General features: G+C 37.3%; 4 protein-coding genes across 4 annotated transcripts; all 4 read left to right on the forward strand.

Moving 5' to 3' along the window:
- Nucleotides 1-4,698: 4,698 nt before the first annotated feature.
- Nucleotides 4,699-5,595, forward strand: LOC145907366 (uncharacterized). The gene has a single exon (XM_082994783.1). It carries the CDS (start codon nucleotides 4,699-4,701, stop codon nucleotides 5,593-5,595), a length of 897 nt encoding a protein of 298 aa, XP_082850909.1.
- Nucleotides 5,596-6,818: 1,223 nt separating this feature from the next.
- On the forward strand, nucleotides 6,819-7,577 carry LOC145907367 (uncharacterized). The gene has a single exon (XM_082994784.1). The coding sequence runs from the start codon at nucleotides 6,819-6,821 to the stop codon at nucleotides 7,575-7,577; it is 759 nt and encodes a 252-aa protein (XP_082850910.1).
- Nucleotides 7,578-12,747: 5,170 nt separating this feature from the next.
- On the forward strand, nucleotides 12,748-13,819 carry LOC145906675 (uncharacterized). The gene has a single exon (XM_082994124.1). It carries the CDS (start codon nucleotides 12,748-12,750, stop codon nucleotides 13,639-13,641), a length of 894 nt encoding a protein of 297 aa, XP_082850250.1. The 3' UTR covers nucleotides 13,642-13,819.
- Nucleotides 13,820-22,722: 8,903 nt separating this feature from the next.
- Nucleotides 22,723-23,478, forward strand: LOC145907368 (uncharacterized). The gene has a single exon (XM_082994785.1). It carries the CDS (start codon nucleotides 22,723-22,725, stop codon nucleotides 23,476-23,478), a length of 756 nt encoding a protein of 251 aa, XP_082850911.1.
- The last annotated feature ends 2,075 nt before the right edge of the window (nucleotides 23,479-25,553 follow it).

Consider the following 25,553-nt stretch of genomic DNA (forward strand, 5'->3'; position numbering starts at 1 on the left):
AGTGAAACAAATACTTATTTAAAACAAAATGACAAACGCTTTATATGAGGACAAAACACTTGTCAAAAATTACAGCGAATTCAGACCAAGATACCGACAACAAGTTGTAGATTGTGTTTTACAAGAAATGGAAAAGGTTTCAGGTTTAAAACCAAAATATCAACTCATGGTTGAAGTTGGTTGTGGAGGGGGACAAGCTACCAACGTCTTTGCTCCTTATTTCGACAAAGTCTTGGCTTCAGACATCAGTGAAGAGCAAATAAAAGAAGCAAAACGACAAAATCAACACCAACACGTGACATATTGCCAAGGTCGTGCCGAGGATATTAAAGTAGATGATGGAAGTGTTGATTTGCTGTTGGCAGCAGAAGCGGCTCATTGGTTTAATTTGGAAAAGTTTTTTATTGAAGCTTTGAGAGCACTTAAACCAGATGGTACATTGGCCCTCATCCACTATACATGTCCGGAGGGCACACCTAAAATCGATGGTAAATACCAAGACTACCTGAGAACGGTCACCAGAAATATTTTCGAAAAAATTTTGTTGGAAAATGCAAGCGAGCACCACAAGCAGCACTTGGAAGTCTTCAACAACTATCCAAATATTTACAGACAAATTCCATCTTACAACACACGCCGTGTTACAGTGAAACAAACGTACGACTGGACATTCGCAAGTGTGAAAGGTATGTTTAAGTCAATCGACGTTTATACAACTTACATGGAGAAAAAGAGGAATGAGATATTGGATGTCAAAGGTCAAGTAACCGATGACGACATGAAAGCTGTAGACCTGGCAGAAGTTTTCGGCAACAAAGTAAAAGATGTTCTTGGTGTTAAGGAAATAGATGACAATGAACTTCAACTAAAGATGGAGTTTGAAATGTTTGTTATTGTGGCAAATAATCTGCAATCATAAATGTCATTGTTTACAAAATACTTCTGCACGTTTTGTTAAAAGTGATGTGATTCTGTAAAAAGTTGTTGTTCATCAATTGTACATTAAAGCAAATCCATTACTCTCAACGAATTCAAAACATATGACGTAATCTGCCAGTTAAGTACCGGATGTAAATTTTCATCGATTGTCACGTCCACTTAATGAATCGTCACACGTCTGTGACGAAACAAACTGCACACGTGCATCAATAAAATATCCCATGCATGCCTGAGCACAAGTTAAACGTTACGTTATAAGTCATTACCCATAAACGGTCAAAGTTGTCTTCGCAGCAAAAACATCGACAGTCTGACTCCTAAAGCGATAATGTCTTGCGGAGTGTAAAAAAGACTAGTTCCACATGCTAATTTAGTCCATTTAAAATTGTTAAAATAACACATCTCGTACATCGTGCATCATAACAGTGAGGTATTCATCAGTAACAATAATCATGGCATTAGTTTCAAAATAAGTGTAAATAGAAAATAATGCAAGTGATCAGCATCAATTCTGGCGAAGCGCAAAAAATTTTGAACACAAATGTGAAGAACCACTGACATAAGATATCAACGGAAACTTGTACACTTATAGCAAAACTTTTATAAATTTCAGAAACTGAACATCAACAGCACATTTGAAGCACAATGACACTCCCTCTATGTGAGGACAAACAACGATCTTCAGTTGAGAGCTGATTTTGACATATTTATGCTGGTCGCAAACAACTTGCAAGTTTGAAATACTTCCGTGTGTTTCAACGCACTTTTGTTTGAAAGACAACAACTGTACATAAAAGCACGTTAACCCAACAAGCTAAGATAATAATTTTGCAAGATTAACTGTAGGTGGGGAATCAGATATTGCAGGTGTTTTACATCTCTTTTTATCCACATTGTCAATATTTTCATTGCGCAATAGTTGCTCAATAAAATATTCTGTCAAGCTTTACACAAAATAGCCAAAAGTTAACCCATTATGCGAATACCTAATGATTTCTTAGCGGCTAACAGACCCTGAATAACACATGCTTTTAAAATACGTCACAAATGCACCAAAGCGTTACGTATTCCTTCGGCCGGAACGAAGACACAAAAGCTCGAAATGAAGATGGATGAGAAGTTGTTGTGCGCAGTGCGATTAACCAAATGGTTTGAGTTGAATTGCTCACAAACAGTGGCAGACGATCGGCGTCAATTTTAATAAGTACAGAAGCTGACGATTGGGCAGCATTATTATTTATTTCTGTATACATCATAATGAAAAGTCGCGGTGATTATCCACCACTCTTTTACACACAAGCCTTACAAATTTTACTACTCTTCCGCATACAACACAGCGCAGACAGACTTTTAGCTGCTGCAATGAAAAAGTCGAAGGTTTGTTCTTCGGCAAAAAATGAAGACAAAATTGACCACAAATGCAGTCAACCTTTTCCACAAAGTCGAACTTGGCAGTGCGTTGTCTAAACTTGACAGTGCGATCTCTACTTGCAGTTATAATTGTTTGCTAGAAGTGTGTTTGCAGAATAGATCAGACCGTTCTTAATTTTGTTTTCATATGGGACATTTAATAAACTGTAAGGTATGAGTTGGTATATGATTAGAAGTATGGCACGGTGCAAGTACTATGTAGAAGATTTTTTAACAACAACATAAATATTTTCAAAACCTATCCTTTTTGAGAAATTCTTTGAAATTAATTGGGGTAAATAATTTCGACACTACATTTTTAACAGGATTTTGTGCTAAAACAATTGGAAAAAGGTACAATGACGCACGCTGTCTACGAAGATGAATCGCTTGTGAAAACGTACAGTGAATTCAGACCAAAATACGGACAACAAGTGGTGGATTGGGTTTTACAAGAAATGGAAAAGGTTTCAGGTTTAAAACCAAAATATCAACTCATGGTTGAAGTTGGTTGTGGAGGGGGACAAGCTACCAACGTCTTTGCTCCTTATTTCGACAAAGTCTTGGCTTCAGACATCAGTGAAGAGCAAATAAAAGAAGCGAAACGACAAAATCAACACCAACATGTGACATATTGCCTGGGACAAGCTGAAAGTATTTCAGTGGAAACTAAAAGTGTCGATTTGTTGCTTTCTGCAGAAGCGGTCCACTGGTTTGATTTGGAAAAATTCTTTGCCGAAGCTTCACGAGTATTAAAGAAAAACGGAACATTGGCAATAATTGGTTACTGGGAACCAGAAATGGCGCCGAATCTGAATGGAAAATTCCAAGAGAAATTAAAAACTGTCACGAAAACTATTTTTACAGATATCATCCTGGATTTTGCAAACGAGCATTGGACAAATCAGCATGAGCTTGCGATAAAATTTGCCAACGTTTTCTGTCAAATACCGTATGACAACAAACGTCGATTTGAAGTGAAACAAATTTACAATGACTGGACTCTGGCAACGGCAAAAAGCTACATGCGCTCTATAGACGTGCACAACACATACATGAAGAGAAAATGTGCTGAAACGTTAGCAAGCAAGGGAAAAGTAACAGAGGAAGATATAAAGGAGTTTGATTTGGCAGAATTGTTTGGCAGCAGAGTGAAAGAGCAACTCGGAGTCCAGGATATCGACGACAACGATCTTCAGTTGAGAGCTGATTTTGACATATTTATGCTGGTCGCAAACAACTTGCAAGTTTGAAATACTTCCGTGTGTTTCACGCATTTTGTTTGAAAGACAACAACTGTACATAAAAGCGCGTTAACACAACAAGCTAAGATATTAATTTTGCAAGATTAACTGTAGGTGGGGAATCAGACATTGCAGGAGTGGCATGAATTTATGTTTCATCTCATCTTCGCATTGCCGATTGTATTTTCATTGCGCAATACTTGCTTTGTAAAAAATTTTGTCAAGCTTTACAGAAAACAACCAAAAGTTAAACCATTATGAGAATACCGTATGTTTTCTTAGTGGCTGACAACTTATGTTTTACATTGCTTTAATGTAGGCCACAAATGTACTGAAGCGCTACGTATTCTCTCGGCCCAAACGAACAAATAAAAGCTCGAAATAAAGATGGTCGTGCTCAGTAGTTGCTTGCAGTGCAATTTACCCAATGGTTTGACTTGTAAACGTATTGTTCAAGCTGCTAGGTGACTTATAACATTCTTATATATCAAACATGCAAAATACTTTGTTTTGCTTTTTCCGTGCAAATACAGCCAATTGTAATGCTTTTACATTTACTTAGAAAACACACGAGAGCAAATTTGCAGTAGAAATATATTGCTATGAAACCACTGGGCTGATATATCAGATATATATTTGTTACACTGTGACAAGCAGTTTTTGTCCCTAGCGTTCAATGAATTGGAGAAAACACAAGCAGAAAAAAGTTGGCCAAAAAGCATCCAAGCGTTAATGCAACGCAGAAAATCGTCAGATGGGTTGGAATGTATAATAGAGCTGTGAGATGAGTGTGCAAAAAAAGTCCAGACTGCTGTCATTTTGGCTTCGCAGATGCTTAACGAAGGTTCGCAAACAGTGTTTTCAAGTTCTTAATGTGGCATGAAAAGAAATTACTCGGAACAATCGTAATGTTTGCAGTGTTAGTTTGTATACAAAACGCCGTGTGTCAGTCAATTTCTTTCAGTGCTCTTCAGAAGAAAAAAAAAATTTCCTAATATCTAACTTACAGCATTTAACCTTTGACAGCATTTTTAGCAAAAAAGGCCGGAGAAACAGCGCAAAGATTGTAAACTAGACACTGAAACAAATACTTATTTAAAACAAAATGGCAAACGCTTTATATGAGGACAAAACACTTGTCAAAAATTACAGCGAATTCAGACCAAGATACCGACAACAAGTTGTAGATTGTGTTTTACAAGAAATGGAAAAGGTTTCAGGTTTAAAACCAAAATATCAACTCATGGTTGAAGTTGGTTGTGGAGGGGGACAAGCTACCAACGTCTTTGCTCCTTATTTCGACAAAGTCTTGGCTTCAGACGTCAGCGAAGAGCAAATAAAAGAAGCGAAACGACAAAATCAACATCAACATGTGACATACTACCTTGGACAAGCTGAAAGCATTTCAGTGGAAAATAAAAGTGTCGATTTGTTGCTTTCTGCAGAATCGGTCCACTGGTTTGATTTGGGTAAATTCTTTGCCGAAGCTTCACGAGTATTAAAGAAAAACGGAACATTGGCAATACTTGGTTACTGGGAACCAGAAATGGCGCCAAAAATCGATGGAATTTATCACGAGGAATTAAAAACAGTCATAAAAAGGATTTTTTCAAGTATTGAACTGGATTTTGCAAACGAGCAGTTGGCAGCATACTATAACGAGATTGTGATAAAGTTTGCCAACGTTTTCCGTCAAATACCGTCTGACAACAAACGTCAATTTGAAGTGAAACAAGTTTACAATGACTGGACTCTGGCTACAGCCAAAAGCTACATGCGCTCTATGGACGTGCACAACACATACATGAAGAGAAAGTGTGCCGAAACGTTAGCAAGCAAGGGAAAAGTAACAGAGGAAGATATAAAGGAGTTTGATTTGGCAGAATTGTTTGGCAGCAGAGTGAAAGAGCAACTCGGAGTCCAGGATATCGCCGACAACGATCTTCAGTTGAGAGCTGATTTTGACATATTTATGCTGGTCGCAAACAACTTGCAAGTTTGAAATATTTCCATGTGTTTAAACGCATTTTGTTTGAAAGGCAACAACTGTACATAAATGCACATTAACACAACAAGCTAAGATATTAATGTTGCAAGATTTACTCGTGGTGGGGAATCAGATATTGCAGGTGTTTTACATCTCTTTTTATCCACATCGTCAATATTTTCATTGCGCAATACTTGCTTAATAAAATATTCTGTCAAGCTTTACACAAAATAGCCAAAAGTTAACCCATTATGCGAATACCTAATGATTTCTTAGCGGCTAACAGACCCTGAATAACACATGCTTTCAAAATACGTCACAAATGCACCAAAGCGTTACGTATTCCTTCGGCCGGAACGAACAAACAAAAGCTCGAAATAAAGATGGTCGTGCTCAGTAGTTGCCTGCAGTGCAATTAACCTAATGGTTTGACTTGTAAACGTATTGTTCAAACTGCCAAGTGACTTTTAACATTCTTATATATCAAACATGCAAAATACTTTGTTTTGCTTGTTCTGTTGCAAATACAGCCAATTGTATTGCTTTTACATTTACTTAGAAAACACACGAGAGCAAATTTGCAGTAGAAATAAATTGCTATGAAACCACTGGGCTGATATATCAGATATATAGTTGTTACACAGTGACAAGCAGTTTTTTGTCCCTAGCGTTCAATGAATTGGAGAAAACACAAGCAGAAAAAAGTTGGCCAAAAGCATCCAAGCGTTAATGCAACGCAGAAAATCGTCAGATGGGTTGGAATGTGTAATAGAGCTGTGAGATGAGTGTGCAAAAAATGTCCAGACTGCTGTCATTTTGGCTTCACAGATGCTTAACGAAGGTTCGCAAACAGTGTTTTCAAGTTCTTAATGTGGCATGAAAAGAAATTACTCGAAACAATCGTAATGTTTGCAGTGTTAGTTTGTATACAAAACGCCGTGTGTTCGTCAATTTCTTTCAGTGCTCTTCAGAAGAAAAAAAAATTTCTAATATCTAACTTACAGCATTTAACCTTTGACAGCATTTTTAGCAAAAAACGCCGGAGAAACAGCGCAAAGATTGTAAACGAGAAACTGAAACAAATACTTATTTAAAACAAAATGGCAATCGCTTTATATGAGGACAAAACACTTGTCAAAAATTACAGCGAATTCAGACCAAGATACCGACAACAAGTTGTAGATTGTGTTTTACAAGAAATGGAAAAGGTTTCAGGTTTAAAACCAAAATATCAACTCATGGTTGAAGTTGGTTGTGGAGGGGGACAAGCTACCAACGTCTTTGCTCCTTATTTCGACAAAGTCTTGGCTTCAGACGTCAGCGAAGAGCAAATAAAAGAAGCGAAACGACAAAATCAACATCAACATGTGACATACTACCTTGGACAAGCTGAAAGCATTTCAGTGGAAAATAAAAGTGTCGATTTGTTGCTTTCTGCAGAATCGGTCCACTGGTTTGATTTGGGTAAATTCTTTGCCGAAGCTTCACGAGTATTAAAGAAAAACGGAACATTGGCAATACTTGGTTATTGGGAACCAGAAATGGCGCCAAAAATCGATGGAATTTATCACGAGGAATTAAAAACAGTCATAAAAAGGATTTTTTCAAGTATTGAACTGGATTTTGCAAACGAGCAGTTGGCAGCATACTATAACGAGATTGTGATAAAGTTTGCCAACGTTTTTTGTCAAATACCGTCTGACAACAAACGTCAATTTGAAGTGAAACAAGTTTACAATGACTGGACTCTGGCTACGGCAAAAAGCTACATGCGCTCTATGGACGTGCACAACACATACATGAAGAGAAAGTGTGCCGAAACGTTAGCAAGCAAGGGAAAAGTAACAGAGGAAGATATAAAGGAGTTTGATTTGGCAGAATTGTTTGGCAGCAGAGTGAAAGAGCAACTCGGAGTCCAGGATATCGCCGACAACGATCTTCAGTTGAGAGCTGATTTTGACATATTTATGCTGGTCGCAAACAACTTGCAAGTTTGAAATACTTCCGTGTGTTTAAACGCATTTTGTTTGAAAGACAACAACTGTACATAAAAGCGCGTTAACGCAACAAGCTAACATATTAATTTTGCAAGATTAACTGTATGCGGGGAATCAGATATTGCAGGTGTTTTACATCTCTTTTTATCCACATCGTCAATATTTTCATTGCGCAATAGTTGCTTAATAAAATATTCTGTCAAGCTTTACACAAAATAGCCAAAAGTTAACCCATTATGCGAATACCTAATGATTTCTTAGCGGCTAACAGCCCCTGAATAACAAATACGTCACAAATGCACCAAAGCGTTACGTATTCCTTCGGCCGGAACGAAGACAGAAAAGCTCGAAATGAAGATGGATGAGATAATTTGTTGTTCGCAGTGCGATTAACCAAATGGTTTGAGTTGAATTGCTCACAAACAGTGGCAGACGATCGGCGTCAATTTTAAAAAGTACATAAGCTGACGATTGGGCAACATTATTATTTATTTCTGTATACATCATAATTGAAAGTCACGGTGATTATCTACCACTCTTTTACACACAAGCCTTACAAATGTTACCACTCTTCGGCATACAACACAGCGCAGACAGACTTTTAGCTGCTGCAATGAAAAAGTCGAAGGTTTGTTCTTCGGCAAAAAATGAAGACAAAATCGGCCACAAATGCAGTCAACCTTTTCCACAAAGTCGAACTTGGCAGTGCGATCTCTACTTGCAGTTAGAATTGTTTGCAAGAAGTGTCTTTGCAGAATAGATCAGACCGTTCTTAATTTTGTTTTCATATGGGACATTTAATAAACTGTAAGGTATGAGTTGGTACATGATTGGAAGTATTGCACGGCGCAAGTGCTATGTAGAAGATTTTTTAACAACAACATAAATATTTTCAAAACCTACCCTTTTTGTGAAATTCTTTGAAATTAATTGGGGTAAACAATTTTGACACTACATTTTTAACAAGATTTTGTGCTAAAACAATTGGAAAAAGGTACAATGACGCACGCTGTCTACGAAGATGAAGCGCTTGTGAAAACATACAGTGAATTCAGACCAAAATACGGACAACAAGTGGTGGATTGGGTTTTGCAAGAAATGAAAAAGGTCTCAGGTTTAAAACCAAAATATCAACTCATGGTTGAAGTTGGTTGTGGAGGGGGACAAGCTACCAACGTCTTTGCTCCTTATTTCGACAAAGTCTTGGCTTCAGACATCAGCAAAGAGCAAATAAAAGCAGCAAAACGACAAAATCAACACAAACATGTGACATTTTCCCGTGGACGGGCTGAGGATATTAGAGTCGGTGATGGAAGTGTTGATTTGTTGTTAGCAGCAGAATCAGCTCATTACTTCAATTTTAAATTGTTTATTGACGAAATTTTAAGTCTTCTAAAAAAAGACGGCATCTTAGTTTTAATCGGATATACTGCACCCACGATGGTCCTTGTTATTGACAGAAACCTAGAAAACGAGTTTGCAAGTGTCTTGCAGAATATATTTAACGAGGTCGTAACAGAATTCAAAGATGAGCATTTGGAACAACGTAGAGAATGTTCAATAAAATATCCAAATATTTATGACGACATTCCTACCGACAAGAAAAATCGATTTCAAGTGAAAGAAACGAAAGAAAATTTCACTTTGGAAACAGCAAAGTGCCTCCTTCAATCAGCTGACGTTTATCCAACTTACATGGAGAGAAAACGTAAAGAATTGCTTGAAAGCAAGTGAGAAGTAACAGAGGAAGACATGAGGGATGTGGATTTGGCAGAAATTTACGGGAAAACTAACACAACTGGTGAAGCTTTGTGTTCACGACCAGATATATTTCATTCTTTGTGTATTAAATATTAAACCTTGCGGTCTAAAGGACTGGATGAAACAAACTTTCGATCGTTTTTTTCGAATGTACAAACCAATAGGTTGACAATGCAATAATTTAACAAAGCATTAAGATGTCGAAGCACAGGTTACACTAAATTTCCGTCGGCAATGTACACATGTGTTTTTAACGGAAATTTAGGACGAGGTATTCTTAATTTCATAACTGCATACATTGATCGTCAAGAAATCACGCAAGATAGATGTTTGCGTAATGAAAGCATTTCCTTTGTTTTTGCCGAAGTGTTTTGTTTGAATTTGATTAAATAAACCAAGGAAGTAACCGACTTGCACTAATTGCTGCCATCAGAACGAGAAAAAGCAGAAAGGAAAAACATATATTTAAAACCCATATGTTTTCAATAAGAATCATAGGAGTTTCGTTGAAACTGGCATTCACGAGAAAAGTTCTGCAAAGGCAGGCGTGACGACTGAAAGATATATAAATCCGATAGCACGCTTCAATGTCGACACTACGTACTTGTTTTCCAAGGCGTATAGAAATGCAAGGTATTTGCAACATGCAGAAAAACGCATGGTCGCTTGCCGTTGATCGACACAGTCAAATACAAACTCAAAAAAGGGAGCCGAACTAACGCTTCGTTTGGCGAACGATAAGCGAGTCATGCATGGGGAAACACAGACAGAACGTTGGTTGCTGACACTGTGAGAAGTCACAGGGATTTCAACATGTTGGTAAACAGTTACATGATAGTGGTATAAAGTATAAGAGGTGGATATCGTCAAGGCCATACTTACAGAATAGAAAATGATTTACAGAATCGATTTACTAGAAAGCTGTGCATATTTGCAGAATGATATAAAGCCCCTTGCAAACCCAACTCGCCACAGACAAATGCACATGGACTAAATATCATTGAGCGCAAGATTAGAGCGCGCCACTGCGTCAAACAGCAGACATATGTGCAAATGACATAATTCGGTTTGGAGTCAAAAACGAACTTAGTACCTTGAGAACGCGCTTAGGACAGGACAATGTTGGGTAAAATGGAACTTATTATTTATTTTAAGTTTTTAAAAACGAAATTAAATTGCTTAAAATCCGGTAAATCTTTTTAGACACATTGGACACTTAGGAAAGTGATAACAACTTCATTTTTGTAGCAAAATGGTAGAGGCTCTATACGAAAACAAAACGCTGGTCAAGAGTTACAGCGAATTTAGACCAAGATACGAACAACAAGTTGTAGATTGTGTTTTGCAAGAAATGGAACAGATTTCAGGTTTAAAACCAAAATATCAACTCATGGTTGAAGTTGGTTGTGGAGGGGGACAAGCTACCAACGTCTTTGCTCCTTATTTCGACAAAGTCTTGGCTTCAGACATCAGTGAAGAGCAAATAAAAGAAGCAAAACGACAAAATCAACACCAACATGTGACATATTGCCAAGGGCGTGCCGAGGATATTAAGGTTGCAGATGGAAGTGTTGATTTGCTGTTAGCAGCACAGGCGGCTCATTATTTTGAATCCGATATGTTTTTTGCGGAGTCTTTGAGGATTCTCAAGACAGACGGTATCTTAGTTTTAATGGGATATACCGCACCCACAATGGCTCCTGTTATATACGGAAAGCAGAAGAATGAGTTTGCAAGTGTCTTGCAAAATCTATTAAACGAGACTGTTCAAAACTTCACACAAGATCATGTTCAAAAACGCCAAGAGTGTTTTCTCAAATACGATAATATTTACAATAGAATTCCTTCGGACAATAAAAAACGCCTTACAGTGAGACAAACAAAACAAAATTGGACTTTGGCATCAGTAAAAGGTCTCATTCGGTCAATCGACATTTACCCGAGTTACATGGAAAGAAAACGTAAAGAAATACTGGAAAGCAAGGAAGAAGTAACAGAGGAAGACATGAGAGATGTGGATTTGGCAGAAATATTCGGAAAAAGTGTTGAAGAAACGCTGGGTATTTCGATATTGAAGGACGAGGATTTACAGCTAATCGCCCAGTATGAGTTTTTCATACTAACTGCAAGTAATCTCAGAATCTAGATTGTCACAAGTGCTTCCCTGATGACAAAAAGAATGTTGCAAACAACATCTAATCACTAAAGACCTAGGAGATTGCCATTCCATGTTGTAAATGGCAAGAAAAAGTAATAACAGTAACTCGGCTCACCTATTCCACCGATACAGGTTACCGTAAACATATTAACATAACGGAAGAAAGCGCTGTAATGTAGTTGCAAATGCCCCACTATGCACACAAAATGCTGAAAGAGACAAATATTTTGGTCAAAGTGGTTCGTCATGCACCACTTACTCACAGCGTTTGTGGGAATGTCAAAAAATGTGCTCTCGGTTGCATTGGCGATGCAGAGGAAATTGATGAAACTACTTGTTTTATCAAATTACTAATTCGTACACGTGTAGAGAAAATGCTGATAAATTGTTTAACGGTCTTACACTTCTTGTCTATATGTTTTGCTGTGTTGTTGTTGTTGCCTATATGTAATAAAGAATTTGACTAACAGCTCAATTTCTTTGATACTTCAAGTGTAGTCAGACATGCAAGAACGTTTTTCAGGAAAGGGGTGTAGTATGTAAGAAAAAGCATCAAAACACACTCGCAGTTAGACGATAACTGCAAATTCCCAACAGTATTTGCATTTTGCGTAGATGGAACATAACGTCAAGAATAAAAAAACCAACTGCAATTAATCAGAAACACACAAGGCAGTCAGCCTGTTGCTTACTCGGAAAACTTAACCGCTTCCTGTGTTTCCAGCGGTTAGCGCCTTGGTTCTTGCACGCATTTCCCGGGAGTTTAATAGTAAACAGATTACTTTCTGCAACTAAACATTTGTTTCACTCAGGAAAAGTTAGTACACACAAGCAACAAACTAGATTTGCAGACATCAAATAGCAAAAAAGTTTATCAAAGTGTAAAAAAGATCAGTTCTACATGTTAATTTAGTCCATTTAAAGTTGTTTAAATAACATATCTCGTGCATCGTGCATCGTGCATCGTGCATCGTGCATCGTGCATCGTGCATCGTGCATCATAACAGTGAGGTATTTCAACAGCGACAATGATCATGGCATTTAGTTTTCATGTAAAGTAAATAGAAAATATAAATGCAAGAGAAAAGAATCAATTCTGACGAAGCGCAAAAAAATTTGAACACAAATGTGAGGCTTGAGTCTAAAATGCTTTAACACTACTAGCATAAGATATCTCTGGAAACTTGTATACTTATAGCATAACTTTTTTAAATTTCAAAAACTGAAAAACAGCATCATATTTCAAGCACAATGACGCACGCTCTATTTGAGGACAAAACACTCGTCAAAACCTACAGCGAATTCAGACCAAGATACGGGCAACAAGTTGTTGATTGTGTTTTACAAGAAATGGAAAAGGTTTCAGGTTTAAAACCAAAATATCAACTCATGGTTGAAGTTGGTTGTGGAGGGGGACAAGCTACCAACGTCTTTGCTCCTTATTTCGACAAAGTCTTGGCTTCAGACATCAGTGAAGAGCAAATAAAAGAAGCAAAACGACAAAATCAACACCAACATGTGACATATTGCCAAGGACGGGCTGAGGATATCAAAGTTGCAGATGGAAGTGTTGATTTGCTGTTGGCAGCAGACGCGGCTCATTGGTTTAATTTGGATAAGTTCTTTGCTGAGGTTTCAAGGGTACTCAAAAAAGAAGGCGTCTTAGTTTTAACCGGATATTCTGCACCAACAATGATTCCCAGTATAAAAGGAAATATGAAGAACCACTTTGGGTCGTTTATACAAAACCTCCTGGAAGAAACAGTAGCAGCATTCAAGGATGATCATGTGGATAAACGTAGAGAATGTGTTCTCAAATATAAAAATATATACGACAAAATTCCTACCGACAAGAAACAACGATTCGAAGTAAAACAAACGGAACAGAATTGGAGTTTGGCGACAGCAAAGGGTTTGTTACGATCTAGTGCAATATATCCACCTTACATGGAGAGAAAACGTAAAGAAATACTGGAAAACAAGGGAGAAGTAACAGAGGAAGACATGAGAGATGTGGATTTGGCAGAAATATTCGGGAAAACTGTCAAACAAAAGTTGGGAGTTCCAACCTTGAAAGATGAAGATTTACATTTGATCGCGCAGTATGAGTTTTTCATACTAACTGCAACTGGTCTAAAAGCCTAGTCTGTAATATGTGGGAAATGTTAAACCAATCTGAAACCATTGATAAGCACAACATTTCAATCCCAAGTGCAAATGCAAAAATAATATGTACATAATTTATATTGGTAAATTTGTATGCCTACGTTTTTCCTCAAATACCATCTGACAACAACCTCGATTTGAAATGAAACAAATTTACAGCGACTAGATTCGGACAACTGCTAATAGCTGATTTTGACATATTTAAGTCCGAAATACTTCTGTGTGTTTAAACCCTTTTTGTTTAGAAGACATCAACTGTATACATGAAAATCACGTTAACTCAACAAGCTAAGATATTAATGTTGCAAGATTTACTCGAGGTGCAGGAGTGGTATTTACTTATATTTTATCTTATCTTCACAGTGCAGATTGTATTTGCATTGCGCAATACTTGCTTTGTAAAATATTCTGTCAAGCTTGACACAAAACTGCACATCAAGAGAAGACCGTATATTTTCGTCGCGGCCGAAACCTCATAACTATAACATTTGCTTCTGAAATAGCGTTACGTATAAGCCATACCGAAAACAACTTGAAAGAAAGATGGATGTCCTCAGTAGCAGCTTGCTGTGCAATTAACCCAATGGTTTGACCTTTAAACGTTGTGTTAAATATGTCAGGTGGCTTACACCATTCTTATGTGCCACACATGTAAAATACTTTGTTTCGCTTGTTCTGTTGCAAATACAGCCAATCGTATTGCTTTTACCTTTACTTAGAAAACACACGAGAGCAAATTTGCAGTAGAAATAAATAGCTATGAAACCACTGGGCTGATATATCAGATGGCTCTTACACAGTGACAAGCGGTTTTTGTCGCTGGCGTTCAACGAACTGGACGAAGCAGAAGCAGAAAAAAATTGGCCAAAAATGCATCCAAGCGGTAATGCAACGAAAAACATCGTCAGATGGCTCACAATGTATTCTAACCACGGTGGGTGAGTGTTCAAAAAGTGTTGAGACACAAGACAGACTGCTGTCATTTTGGCTTCTCAGATACTCAACCTAAGTTCGCAAACAATGTTTTCAGGTTTTTAATATAGCATAAAAAGAAATAACTCGAAACAAGCACAATGCTTATCATATTAGTTTGTATACGCAACGCCGGGTCTGTTAAATTCTTTCAATACTCTTCAGAAGAAAAAAAACTGTGAAGATTGCCAAGATTTAACTTGCCACATTCAACCCTTGACAGCATTTAGACATGATATTTGTTAAACTATTATGCCCAAGGGGTGCCCCTCCCCTTAAAGAAAAAGCATACAATGTCATGCACTAGTGATTTTGCCTTTTTTCCTGTGTACTTGTCTTGACCTAGTGCTGTTGACTTCATAGTCAATTGCTACTGTTTGTGGAGCTGTGAGAAGCTATGGTGTTTAAAATACATTTAATTAACTTGACATGTTCGTGGGGGATGGTTCCTTTTTTTTAATTACACTTCTTTAAAGTGATTTCCCCTGGGGAAGGTGACTGTTACACAGAATGGAAAAAATTCAATGTGGTAATTGGTATCTGAAGTAAAGAAGTCTGATCAAGCAATTATTGTCAATGTCAATCTATATGCCCTTGAGGGACATGCCAAGGCTTAGAGGGCCATTTCAAGTTTACTTATTGAAGAACTTATTCACAAATGAAGCTTATGGATATGCGGTGGTGGACACAGCCTGTACAAAAATGGTATGTGGCGAAAAGTGGTTTAACACATAAGAAAGATTTGTTTCTTACCATACAGCATGCTTACCTGCCAACATTTCTGTTAAGTGCATCATTGAAACTGAAATTGTTTCTGAAAATATTCCACTTTTGAGTAAGGCATAATTAAAATCAGCAGGAACAAATATTGATTAGAAAAATGTTTGAATCAAAATGCTCGGGGTGATGTTAATGTCTTTCATTAAGTGGACAATATTGTGTTTAAATTACTCCTTGTCGATTTGCAGGAAACAGTGAGTCTTTAAAGAAGGTTTCCATGAAATTACACAAACAATTTGGACATGCTTCGGTTGAAAATTTAAAGAGACTTTTGGATAGAGCCGGAATATCGTTTTCACGTAGAAATGTTGTTGAAAACTGTAATGTGTGTAAGCTACACAAAAAGGGACCAGCTACACCTATTGTCAGTCTACCATTTGGTGAACGATTTAATGATTGAGTTGCAATGGATTTACATCATGTAAAGTCCAATGTTTGGTATTTCCATATGGTTGATATGTTCAGTTGTTACAGTAATGCTTGTGCAATAAAAAAAAATGTCAAGTGTAATTGTTAGAAGTTCTCGAAAAAGTTGGATAAGTCTTTTTTTACCATGTAAATTGTTATCTGACAATGATCTTGAGTTTGATACCTTTGAGTTTTGTGATATGTGTTGATTTCTGTGATACCACCCCTGCATTTTAAGACATGGTGGTCAGTTTGTATGTGTACATGTGTGTAGAGTCCAGCCTGTCAATGAAGACAATTGTTCTGTTGAGGAGTCACTTTCTGGTCCTGTTGTTTCGAATGCTAGTGTTGAGCAAAGAAGAAATGTGACTGAATGTAGTGATTCTTGTTCTGAGTCTGATGAAGAGAACTTCTTATGCAGATCAAACAGATATTTCTTTTTCACTATCTTTTTCACATCAATCGATGATGCGATTGTGTGTGATCCGGCAAAACGTAACAAAAATTGAGTTGTTTCCTTTCAAAGCAAGGGTGTAAAACACACCGCAACAATTTTAAGTTAGGCTGACAAAGGAAAATACAAAAATTGGCACAATAATATATGTTTCTTGGGTGCAAACTATTTGGAGTTTATAACTTTGAAAATGAAAAAATATATGTTTCATCTCCAGAACTGCAATTTGCAAGAAGTTTAAACAAAGATTTATTTTAGTAGGGCAGGAAAATTAACTGTTGCAGATGGCTCGCCTGAGCAGGAAGAAGAATAACAAACTGAAGTTATTTGTCATATGCAAGAGGTTTCTTTCAGTGAAACAAAGCAGACTGGGTTGATTTTCAGGGAGAATAATGTCTACACTGAAGTGCCTGTTCCAGATTTTCAATATAAAATTGTTTCTATACAATGGAGAGGGTTTGAAGATTCTACATAACACTTAGAAAAGGATTCGCCTACCTGCTACAAAGATACTCTTAGGACATTTTTGTTTATTGTACAACAAAAGGGATGGACTCTACGGAGCATTGACATAAAGATCGCATTTCTTCAAGGTAAAACAATTGAAAGGAATATTTACATTCATCCATAAGTGTTGTGGAAGTTGAACAAATGTGTTTATGGTTTTGTGGATGCATCAAAAAAATGGTATGATAGAGTCAGGAAATTCATGCTTGGCAAGAATGGGAAGCCTTCTCAAATTGATCCTACTGTGTTTTATTAGCACAATGTGTTGCAGCTTGATGGTGTTATTACTATTTATGTTGATGATTTTCTCTGGGCTGGGACAAAGAACTCCAAGCAAACAATTGTTCAAGCTATGTGACAAGATTTCCTAATTGACAAGGAAAATGAAAAAGTCTTCAAGTACATTGGGCTGGAAATACCTCAAAACCCCAATTGAATTGTAACAAGCCAAATTCAGTACATTGCCAACTTAAAAACCATTCCTGTTGTATCAAAAATTACAACGTATAGAGCAGGATTTTTGTGCCTCTAAAAAGGATAAACTACATTCAAAAATTGGTCAGATGCTTTGGTAAGTAGTCAAACATGTCTTGATGTCATTTTCGGTACCTGCATATTGGCAACAGGATTTAAAGATACCAAAGTAATAGACCTGATTTATTGCAACAAACTTATGGTCATTTCACGAACAAAAAAACTAGATCTATGTTACATATACTTGGTAAGCTGCAAGAACATAAAGATTATAGTTTTTGTCGATGCTGCATTTGCTAAATTACCAGAAGTAGGAAATCAGGGAGCACATTTCATATTTTTAGTCGAAGATAGTAACCAATGTAATTTAATAAGTTGGCAGTCCCTGAGAATCCGAAGAGTGGTTCGAAGCACATTGGCCGCAAAAAGTGGTACCCCTCCCCTTAAAGAAATAACACACGATGTCATGCACCAGTGATTTTGCCTTTTTTCCAGTTTGCTTTTGACCTTGTGGTCAGTTGCTACTGTTTGTGGAGCTGCAAGGAGTGATGATGTTTTGTTTACATTTAACTAATTAGAATAATAAACACTAAATATTAAATATTAGAAATTGAAACAAACATTTATTTAAAATAAAATGGCAAACGCTTTATATGAGGACAAAACGCTTGTCAAAAATTACAGCGAATTCAGACCAAGATACGGACAACAAGTTGTAGATTGTGTTTTACAAGAAATGGATAAAGTTTCAGGTTTAAAACCAAAATAGCAACTCATGGTTGAAGTTGGTTGTGGAGGGGGACAAGCTACCAACGTCTTTGCTCCTTATTTCGACAAAGTCTTGGCTTCAGACATCAGTGAAGAGCAAATAAAAGAAGCAAAACGACAAAATCAACATCAACATGTGACCTACAGTCTTGGAGCAGCTGAAAAAATAAAAGTTGCAAATACAAATGTTGATTTATTGCTTGCAGCGCAATCTGCCCACTGGTTCGACTTGGAAAAGTTTTTGGTCGAAGCCAACAGAGTACTTAAACCAGATGGAACACTAGCACTAATACACTATTCTGGTGCAATGGCATCACCAAAAATCGACGGTAAATTTCAACAACATTCAAGGACAGTAATGAAAAATATTTTTGAGGAAATTATATTAGCATAACCAGGCGAGCATTACAAGCAGCACTGGGAAATCATCAACAATTATCCAAACATTTACAGACAAATTCCATCTTACAACACACGCCGTGTTACAGTGAAGCAAACATACGACTGGACATTTGCAAATGTGAAAGGTATGTTTAAGGCAATCGACGTTTATACTACTTACATGGAGAAAAAGAGGAATGAGATATTGGATGTCAAAGGTCAAGTCACCGATGACGACATGAAAGCTGTAGACCTGGCAGAAGTTTTCGGCAACAAAGTAAAACATGCTCTTGGTGTTAAGGAAATAGATGACAACGAACTTCAACTAAAGATGGAGTTTGAAATGTTTGTTATTGTGGCAAATAACCTACAATCATAAACGTCATTTGTTTACAAAATATTTCTGCTCGTTCTGTTGCAAGTTATGTGATTCTGTAAAAAGTTGTTGTTCATAAAATGTACATTAAAGTAAATCCATTACTCTCAACGAATTCAAAATATATGACGTAATCTGCCAGTTAACTACCGGATGTATATTTTCATCGGTTGGCACGTCCACTTAATAAATCGTCTCACGTCTGTGACGAAACAAACTGCACACGTGCATCAAAAAAATATCCCATGCATGCCTGAGCACAGGTGAAACGGTACGTTACGGATCATTAACCACACACGGTGAAAGTTGTTTTCGCAGCAAAAACATCGACAGTCTGCTCCTTTCAAAAATTGAAAATGTCTTGGGAGCGTGTAAAAAAGACTAGTTCCACATGATAATGTAGTCCATTCAAAATTGTTAAAATAACACATCTCGTACATCGTGCATCGTGCATCATAACAGTGAGGTATTCATCAGTAACAATGATCATGGCATTTAGTCTCAATATAAGTGTAAATAGAAAATATAAATGCAAGTGAAAAGCATCAATTCTGGCGAAGCACAAGAAATTTTGAACACAAATGTGAAAAACCACTGACATAAGATATCAACGGAAACTTGTACACTTATAGCAAAACTTTTATAAATTTCAGAAACTGAACATCAACAGCACATTTGAAGCACAATGACACTCCCTCTATGTGAGGACAAACAACGATCTTCAGTTGAGAGCTGATTTTGACATATTTATGATGGTCGCAAACAACTTGCAAGTTTGAAATACTTTCGTGTGTTTCAACGCACTTCTGTTTGAAAGACAACAACTGTAGAAAGCACGTTAACCCAACAAGCTAAGATATTAATTTTGCAAGATTAACTGTAGGTGGGGAATCAGATATTGCAGGTGTTTTGCATCTCCTTTTATATTCACATCGTCAATATTTGCATTGCGCAATACTTGCTTAATAAAATATTTTGTCAAGCTTTACACAAAACAGCCAAAAGTTAACTCATTATATGAATACCTACTGATTTCTTAGGGGCGAACAGCCCCTTGAATAACACATACTTTTAAAATACGTCACAAATGCACCAAAGCGTTACGTATTCCCTCGGCCGGAACGAAGACATGAAAGCTCGAAATGAAGATGGATGAGAAGTTGTTGTGCGCAATGCGATTAACCAAATGGTTTGAGTTGAATTGCTCACAAACAGTGGCAGACGATCGGCGTCAATTTTAATAAGTATAGAAGCTGACGCTTGGGCAGCATTATTATTTATTTCTGTATACATCATAATGAAAAGTCGCGGTGATTATCTACCACTCTTTTACACACAAGCCTTACAAATGTTACCACTCTTCGGCATACAACACAGCGCAGACAGACTTTTAGCTGCTGCAATGAAAAAGTCGAAGGTTTGTTCTTCGGCAAAAAATGAAGACAAAATCGGCCACAAATGCAGTCAACCTTTTCCACAAAGTCGAACTTGGCAGTGCGTTGTCTGAACTTGACAGTGCGATCTCTACTTGCAGTTAGAATTGTTTGCTAGAAGTGTGTTTGCAGAATAGATCAGACCGTTCTTAATTTTGTTTTCATATGGGACATTTAATAAACTGTAAGGTATGAGTTGGTACATGATCGGAAGTATTGCACGGCGCAAGTGCTATGTACAAGATTTTTTAACAACAACATAAATATTTTCAAAACCTATATCCTTTTTGTGAAATTCTTTGAAATTAATTGGGGTAAACAATTTTGACACTACATTTTTAACAGGATTTTGTGTTGAAACAATAGGAAAAAGGTACAATGACGCACGCTGTCTACGAAGATGAAGCGCTTGTGAAAACTTACAGTGAATTCAGACCAAAATACGGACAACAAGTGGTGGATTGGGTTTTACAAGAAATGGAAAAGGTCTCAGGTTTAAAACCAAAATATCAACTCATGGTTGAAGTTGGTTGTGGAGGGGGACAAGCTACCAACGTCTTTGCTCCTTATTTCGACAAAGTCTTGGCTTCAGACATCAGTGAAGAGCAAATAAAAGAAGCGAAACGACAAAATCAACACCAACATGTGACATATTGCCTGGGACAAGCTGAAAGTATTTCAGTGGAAACTAAAAGTGTCGATTTGTTGCTTTCTGCAGAAGCGGTCCACTGGTTTGATTTGGAAAAATTCTTTGCCGAAGCTTCACGAGTATTAAAGAAAAACGGAACATTGGCAATAATTGGTTACTGGGAACCAGAAATGGCGCCGAATCTGAATGGAAAATTCCAAGAGAAATTAAAAACTGTCACGAAAACTGTTTTTACAGATATCATCCTGGATTTTGCAAACGAGCATTGGACAAATCAGCATGAGCTTGCGATAAAATTTGCCAACGTTTTCCGTCAAATACCGTCTGACAACAAACGTCAAGTTGAAGTGAAACAAATTTACAATGACTGGACTCTGGCAACGGCAAAAAGCTACATGCGCTCTATAGACGTGCACAACACATACATGAAGAGAAAATGTGCTGAAACGTTAGCAAGCAAGGGAAAAGTAACAGAGGAAGATATAAAGGAGTTTGATTTGGCAGAATTGTTTGGCAGCAGAGTGAAAGAGCAACTCGGAGTCCAGGATATCGCCGACAACGATCTTCAGTTGAGAGCTGATTTTGACATATTTATGCTGGTCGCAAACAACTTGCAAGTTTGAAATACTTCCGTGTGTTTAAACGCACTTTTGTTTGAAAGGCAACAACTGTACATAAATGCACGTTAACACAGCAAGCTAAGATATTAATTTTGCAAGATTAACTGTATGTGGGGAATCAGATATTGCAGGAGTGGCATGAATTTATATTTCATCTCATCCTCGCAGTACCTTTTGTATTTTCATTGCGCAATACTTGCTTTGTAAAATATTCTGTCAAGCTTTACAGGAAACTGCCAAAAGTTTACCAATTGTGAGAATACCGCATGTTGTCTTAGCGGCTGACAGCTCATGTTTAACATTGCTTCAAACGTAGGCCACAAATGTACAGAAGCGTTACGTATTCCCTCGGCCCGAACGAACAAATAAAATCTCGAAATAAAGATGGTCGTGCTCAGTAGTTGCTTGCAGTGCAGTTAACCCAATGGTTTGACTTGTAAACGTATTGTTCAAGCTGTTAGGTGACTTATTACATTCTTATATATCAAACATGTAAAATACTTTCTTTTGCTTTTTCCGTGCAAATACAGCCAATTGTATTGCTTTTACATTTACTTAGAAAACACACGAGAGCAAATTTGCAGTAGAAATATATTGCTACGAAACCACCGGGCTGATATATCAGATATATACTTGTTACACTGTGACAAGCAGTTTTTGTCCCTAGCGTTCAATGAATTGGAGAAAACACAAGCAGAAAAAAGTTGGCCAAAAAGCATCCAAGCGTTAATGCAACGCAGAAAATCGTCAGATGGGTTGGAATGTATAATAGAGCTGTGAGATGAGTGTGCAAAAAAAGTCCAGACTGCTGTCATTTTGGCTTCGTAGATGCTTAACGAAGGTTCGCAAACAGTGTTTTCAAGTTCTTAATGTGGCATGAAAAGAAATTACTCGGAACAAGCATAATGTTTGCAGTGACAGTTTGTATACAAAACGCCGTGTGTCCGTCAATTTCTTTCAGTGCACTTCAGAAGAAAAAAAAATTCCTAATATGTAACTTACAGCATTTAACCTTTGACAGCATTTTTAGCAAAAAACGCCGCAGAAACAGCGCAAAGATTTTAAACTAGAAACTGAAACAAATACTTATTTAAAACAAAATGGCAAACGCTTTATATGAGGACAAAACACTTGTCAAAAATTACAGCGAATTCAGACCAAGATACCGACAACAAGTTGTAGATTGTGTTTTACAAGAAATGGAAAAGGTTTCAGGTTTAAAACCAAAATATCAACTCATGGTTGAAGTTGGTTGTGGAGGGGGACAAGCTACCAACGTCTTTGCTCCTTATTTCGACAAAGTCTTGGCTTCAGACGTCAGCGAAGAGCAAATAAAAGAAGCGAAACGACAAAATCAACATCAACATGTGACATACTACCTTGGACAAGCTGAAAGCATTTCAGTGGAAAATAAAAGTGTCGATTTGTTGCTTTCTGCAGAATCGGTCCACTGGTTTGATTTGGGTAAATTCTTTGCCGAAGCTTCACGAGTATTAAAGAAAAACGGAACATTGGCAATAATTGGTTACTTGGAACCAGAAATGGCGCCGAATCTGAATGGAAAATTCCAAGAGAAATTAAAAACTGTCACGAAAACTATTTTTACAGATATCATCCTGGATTTTGCAAACGAGCATTGGACAAATCATCATGAGCATGCGATAAAATTTGCCAACGTTTTCTGTCAATTACCGTCTGACAACAAACGTCGATTTGAAGTGAAACAAATTTACAATGACTGGACTCTGGCTACGGCAAAAAGCTACATGCGCTCTATGGACGTGCACAACACATACATGAAGAGAAAATGTGCTGAAACGTTAGCAAGCAAGGGAAAAGTAACAGAGGAAGATATAAAGGAGTTTGATTTGGCAGAATTGTTTGGTAGCAGAGTGAAAGAGCAACTCGGAGTCCAGGATATCGACGACAACGATCTTCAGTTTAGAGCTGATTTTGACATATTTATGCTGGTCGCAAACAACTTGCAAGTTTGAAATACTTCCGTGTGTTTCAACGCACTTTTGTTTGAAAGACAACAACTGTACATAAAAGCACGTTAACACAGCAAGCTAACATATCAATTTTGCAAGATTAACTGTATGTGGGGAATCAGACATTGCAGGAGTGGCATGAATTTATATTTCATCTCATCTTCGCAGTACCTTGTGTATTTTCATTGCGCAATACTTGCTTTGTAAAAAATTATGTCGAGCTTTACAGAAAACAACCAAAAGTTTAACCATTATGAGAATACCGTATGTTTTCTTAGTGGCTGACAACTCATGTTTTACATTGCTTTAATGTAGGCCACAAATGTACTGAAGCCTTACGTATTCTCCGGCCAGGACGAACAAATAAAAGCTCGAAATAAAGATGGTCGTGCTCAGTAGTTGCTTGCAGTGCAATTAACCCAATGGTTTGACTTGTAAATGTATTGTTCAAGCTGCTAGGTGACCTATAACATTCCTATGTATCAAACGTGTAAAATATTTTGTCTTGGTTATTCTGTTGCAAATACAGCCAATTGTATTGCTTTTACATTTACTTAGAAAACACACGAGAGCAAATTTGCAGTAGAAATAAATTCCTATGAAACCACTGGGCTGATATATCAGATATATAGTTGTTACACAGTGACAAGCAGTTTTTTTCGCTAGCGTTCAATGAATTGGAGAAAACACAAGCAGAAAAAAGTTGGCCAAAAAGCATCCAAGCGTTAATGCAACGCAGAAACTCGTCAGATGGGTTGGAATGTATAATAGAGCTGTGAGATGAGCGTGCAAAAAAAGACCAGACTGCTGTCATTTTGGTTTCGCAGATGCTTAACGAAGGTTCGCAAACAGTGTTTTCAAGTTCTAAATGTGGCATGAAAAGAAATTACTCGAAACAAGCGTAATGTTTGCAGTGACAGTTTGTATACAAAACGCCGTGTGCCCGTCAATTTCTTTCAGTGCTCTTTAGAAGAAAAAAAATTTTCCTAATATCTAACTTACAGCATTTAACCTTTGACAGCATTTTTAGCAAAAAACGCCGGAGAAACAGCGCAAAGATTTTAAACTAGAAACTGAAACAAATACTTATTTAAAACAAAATGGCAAACGCTTTATATGAGGACAAAACACTTGTCAAAAATTACAGCGAATTCAGACCAAGATACGGACAACAAGTTGTAGATTGTGTTTTACAAGAAATGGAAAAGGTTTCAGGTTTAAAACCAAAATATCAACTCATGGTTGAAGTTGGTTGTGGAGGGGGACAAGCTACCAACGTCTTTGCTCCGTATTTCGACAAAGTCTTGGCTTCAGACATCAGCGAAGAGCAAATAAAAGAAGCAAAACGACAAAATCAACACCAACATGTGACGTATTACCTTGGACAAGCTGAAAGCATTTCAGTGGAAAATAAAAGTGTCGATTTGTTGCTTTCTGCCGAAGCGGTCCACTGGTTCGATTTGGATAAATTCTTTGCCGAAGCTTCACGAGTATTAAAGAAAAACGGAACATTGGCAATACTTGGTTACTGGGAACCAGAAATGGCGCCGAAAATCAATGGAATTTATCACGAGGAATTTAAAACAGTCACAAAAAGGATTTTTTCAAATATTGAACTGGATTTTGCAAACGAGCAGTTGGCAGCATACTATAACGAGATTGTGATAAAGTATGCCAACGTTTTCCGTCAAATACCGTCTGACAACAAACGTCAGTTTGAAGTGAAACAAGTTTACAATGACTGGACTCTGGCTACGGCAAAAAGCTACATGCGCTCTATGGACGTGCACAACACATACATGAAGAGAAAGTGTGCCGAAACGTTAGCAAGCAAGGGAAAAGTAACAGAGGAAGATATAAAGGAGTTTGATTTGGCAGAATTGTTTGGTAGCAGAGTGAAAGAGCAACTCGGAGTCCAGGATATCGACGACAACGATCTTCAGTTGAAAGCTGATTTTGACATATTTATGCTGGTCGCAAACAACTTGCAAGTTTGAAATACTTCCGTGTGTTTAAACGCACTTTTGTTTGAAAGACAACAACTGTACATAAAAGCGCGTTAACACAACAAGCTAAGA

Source organism: Ascidia mentula, chromosome 6, assembly GCF_947561715.1.
Source record: "Ascidia mentula chromosome 6, kaAscMent1.1, whole genome shotgun sequence".
In the NCBI taxonomy this organism is placed as follows: Eukaryota; Metazoa; Chordata; class Ascidiacea; order Phlebobranchia; family Ascidiidae; genus Ascidia; species Ascidia mentula.

Bases quoted from the DNA above. Each gene is read 5' to 3' on its own strand.
- LOC145906675 (XM_082994124.1), top strand. From the start codon at position 12,748: ATGACGCACGCTCTATTTGAGGACAAAACACTCGTCAAAACCTACAGC.
- LOC145907366 (XM_082994783.1), top strand. From the start codon at position 4,699: ATGGCAAACGCTTTATATGAGGACAAAACACTTGTCAAAAATTACAGC.
- LOC145907368 (XM_082994785.1), top strand. From the start codon at position 22,723: ATGGTTGAAGTTGGTTGTGGAGGGGGACAAGCTACCAACGTCTTTGCT.
- LOC145907367 (XM_082994784.1), top strand. From the start codon at position 6,819: ATGGTTGAAGTTGGTTGTGGAGGGGGACAAGCTACCAACGTCTTTGCT.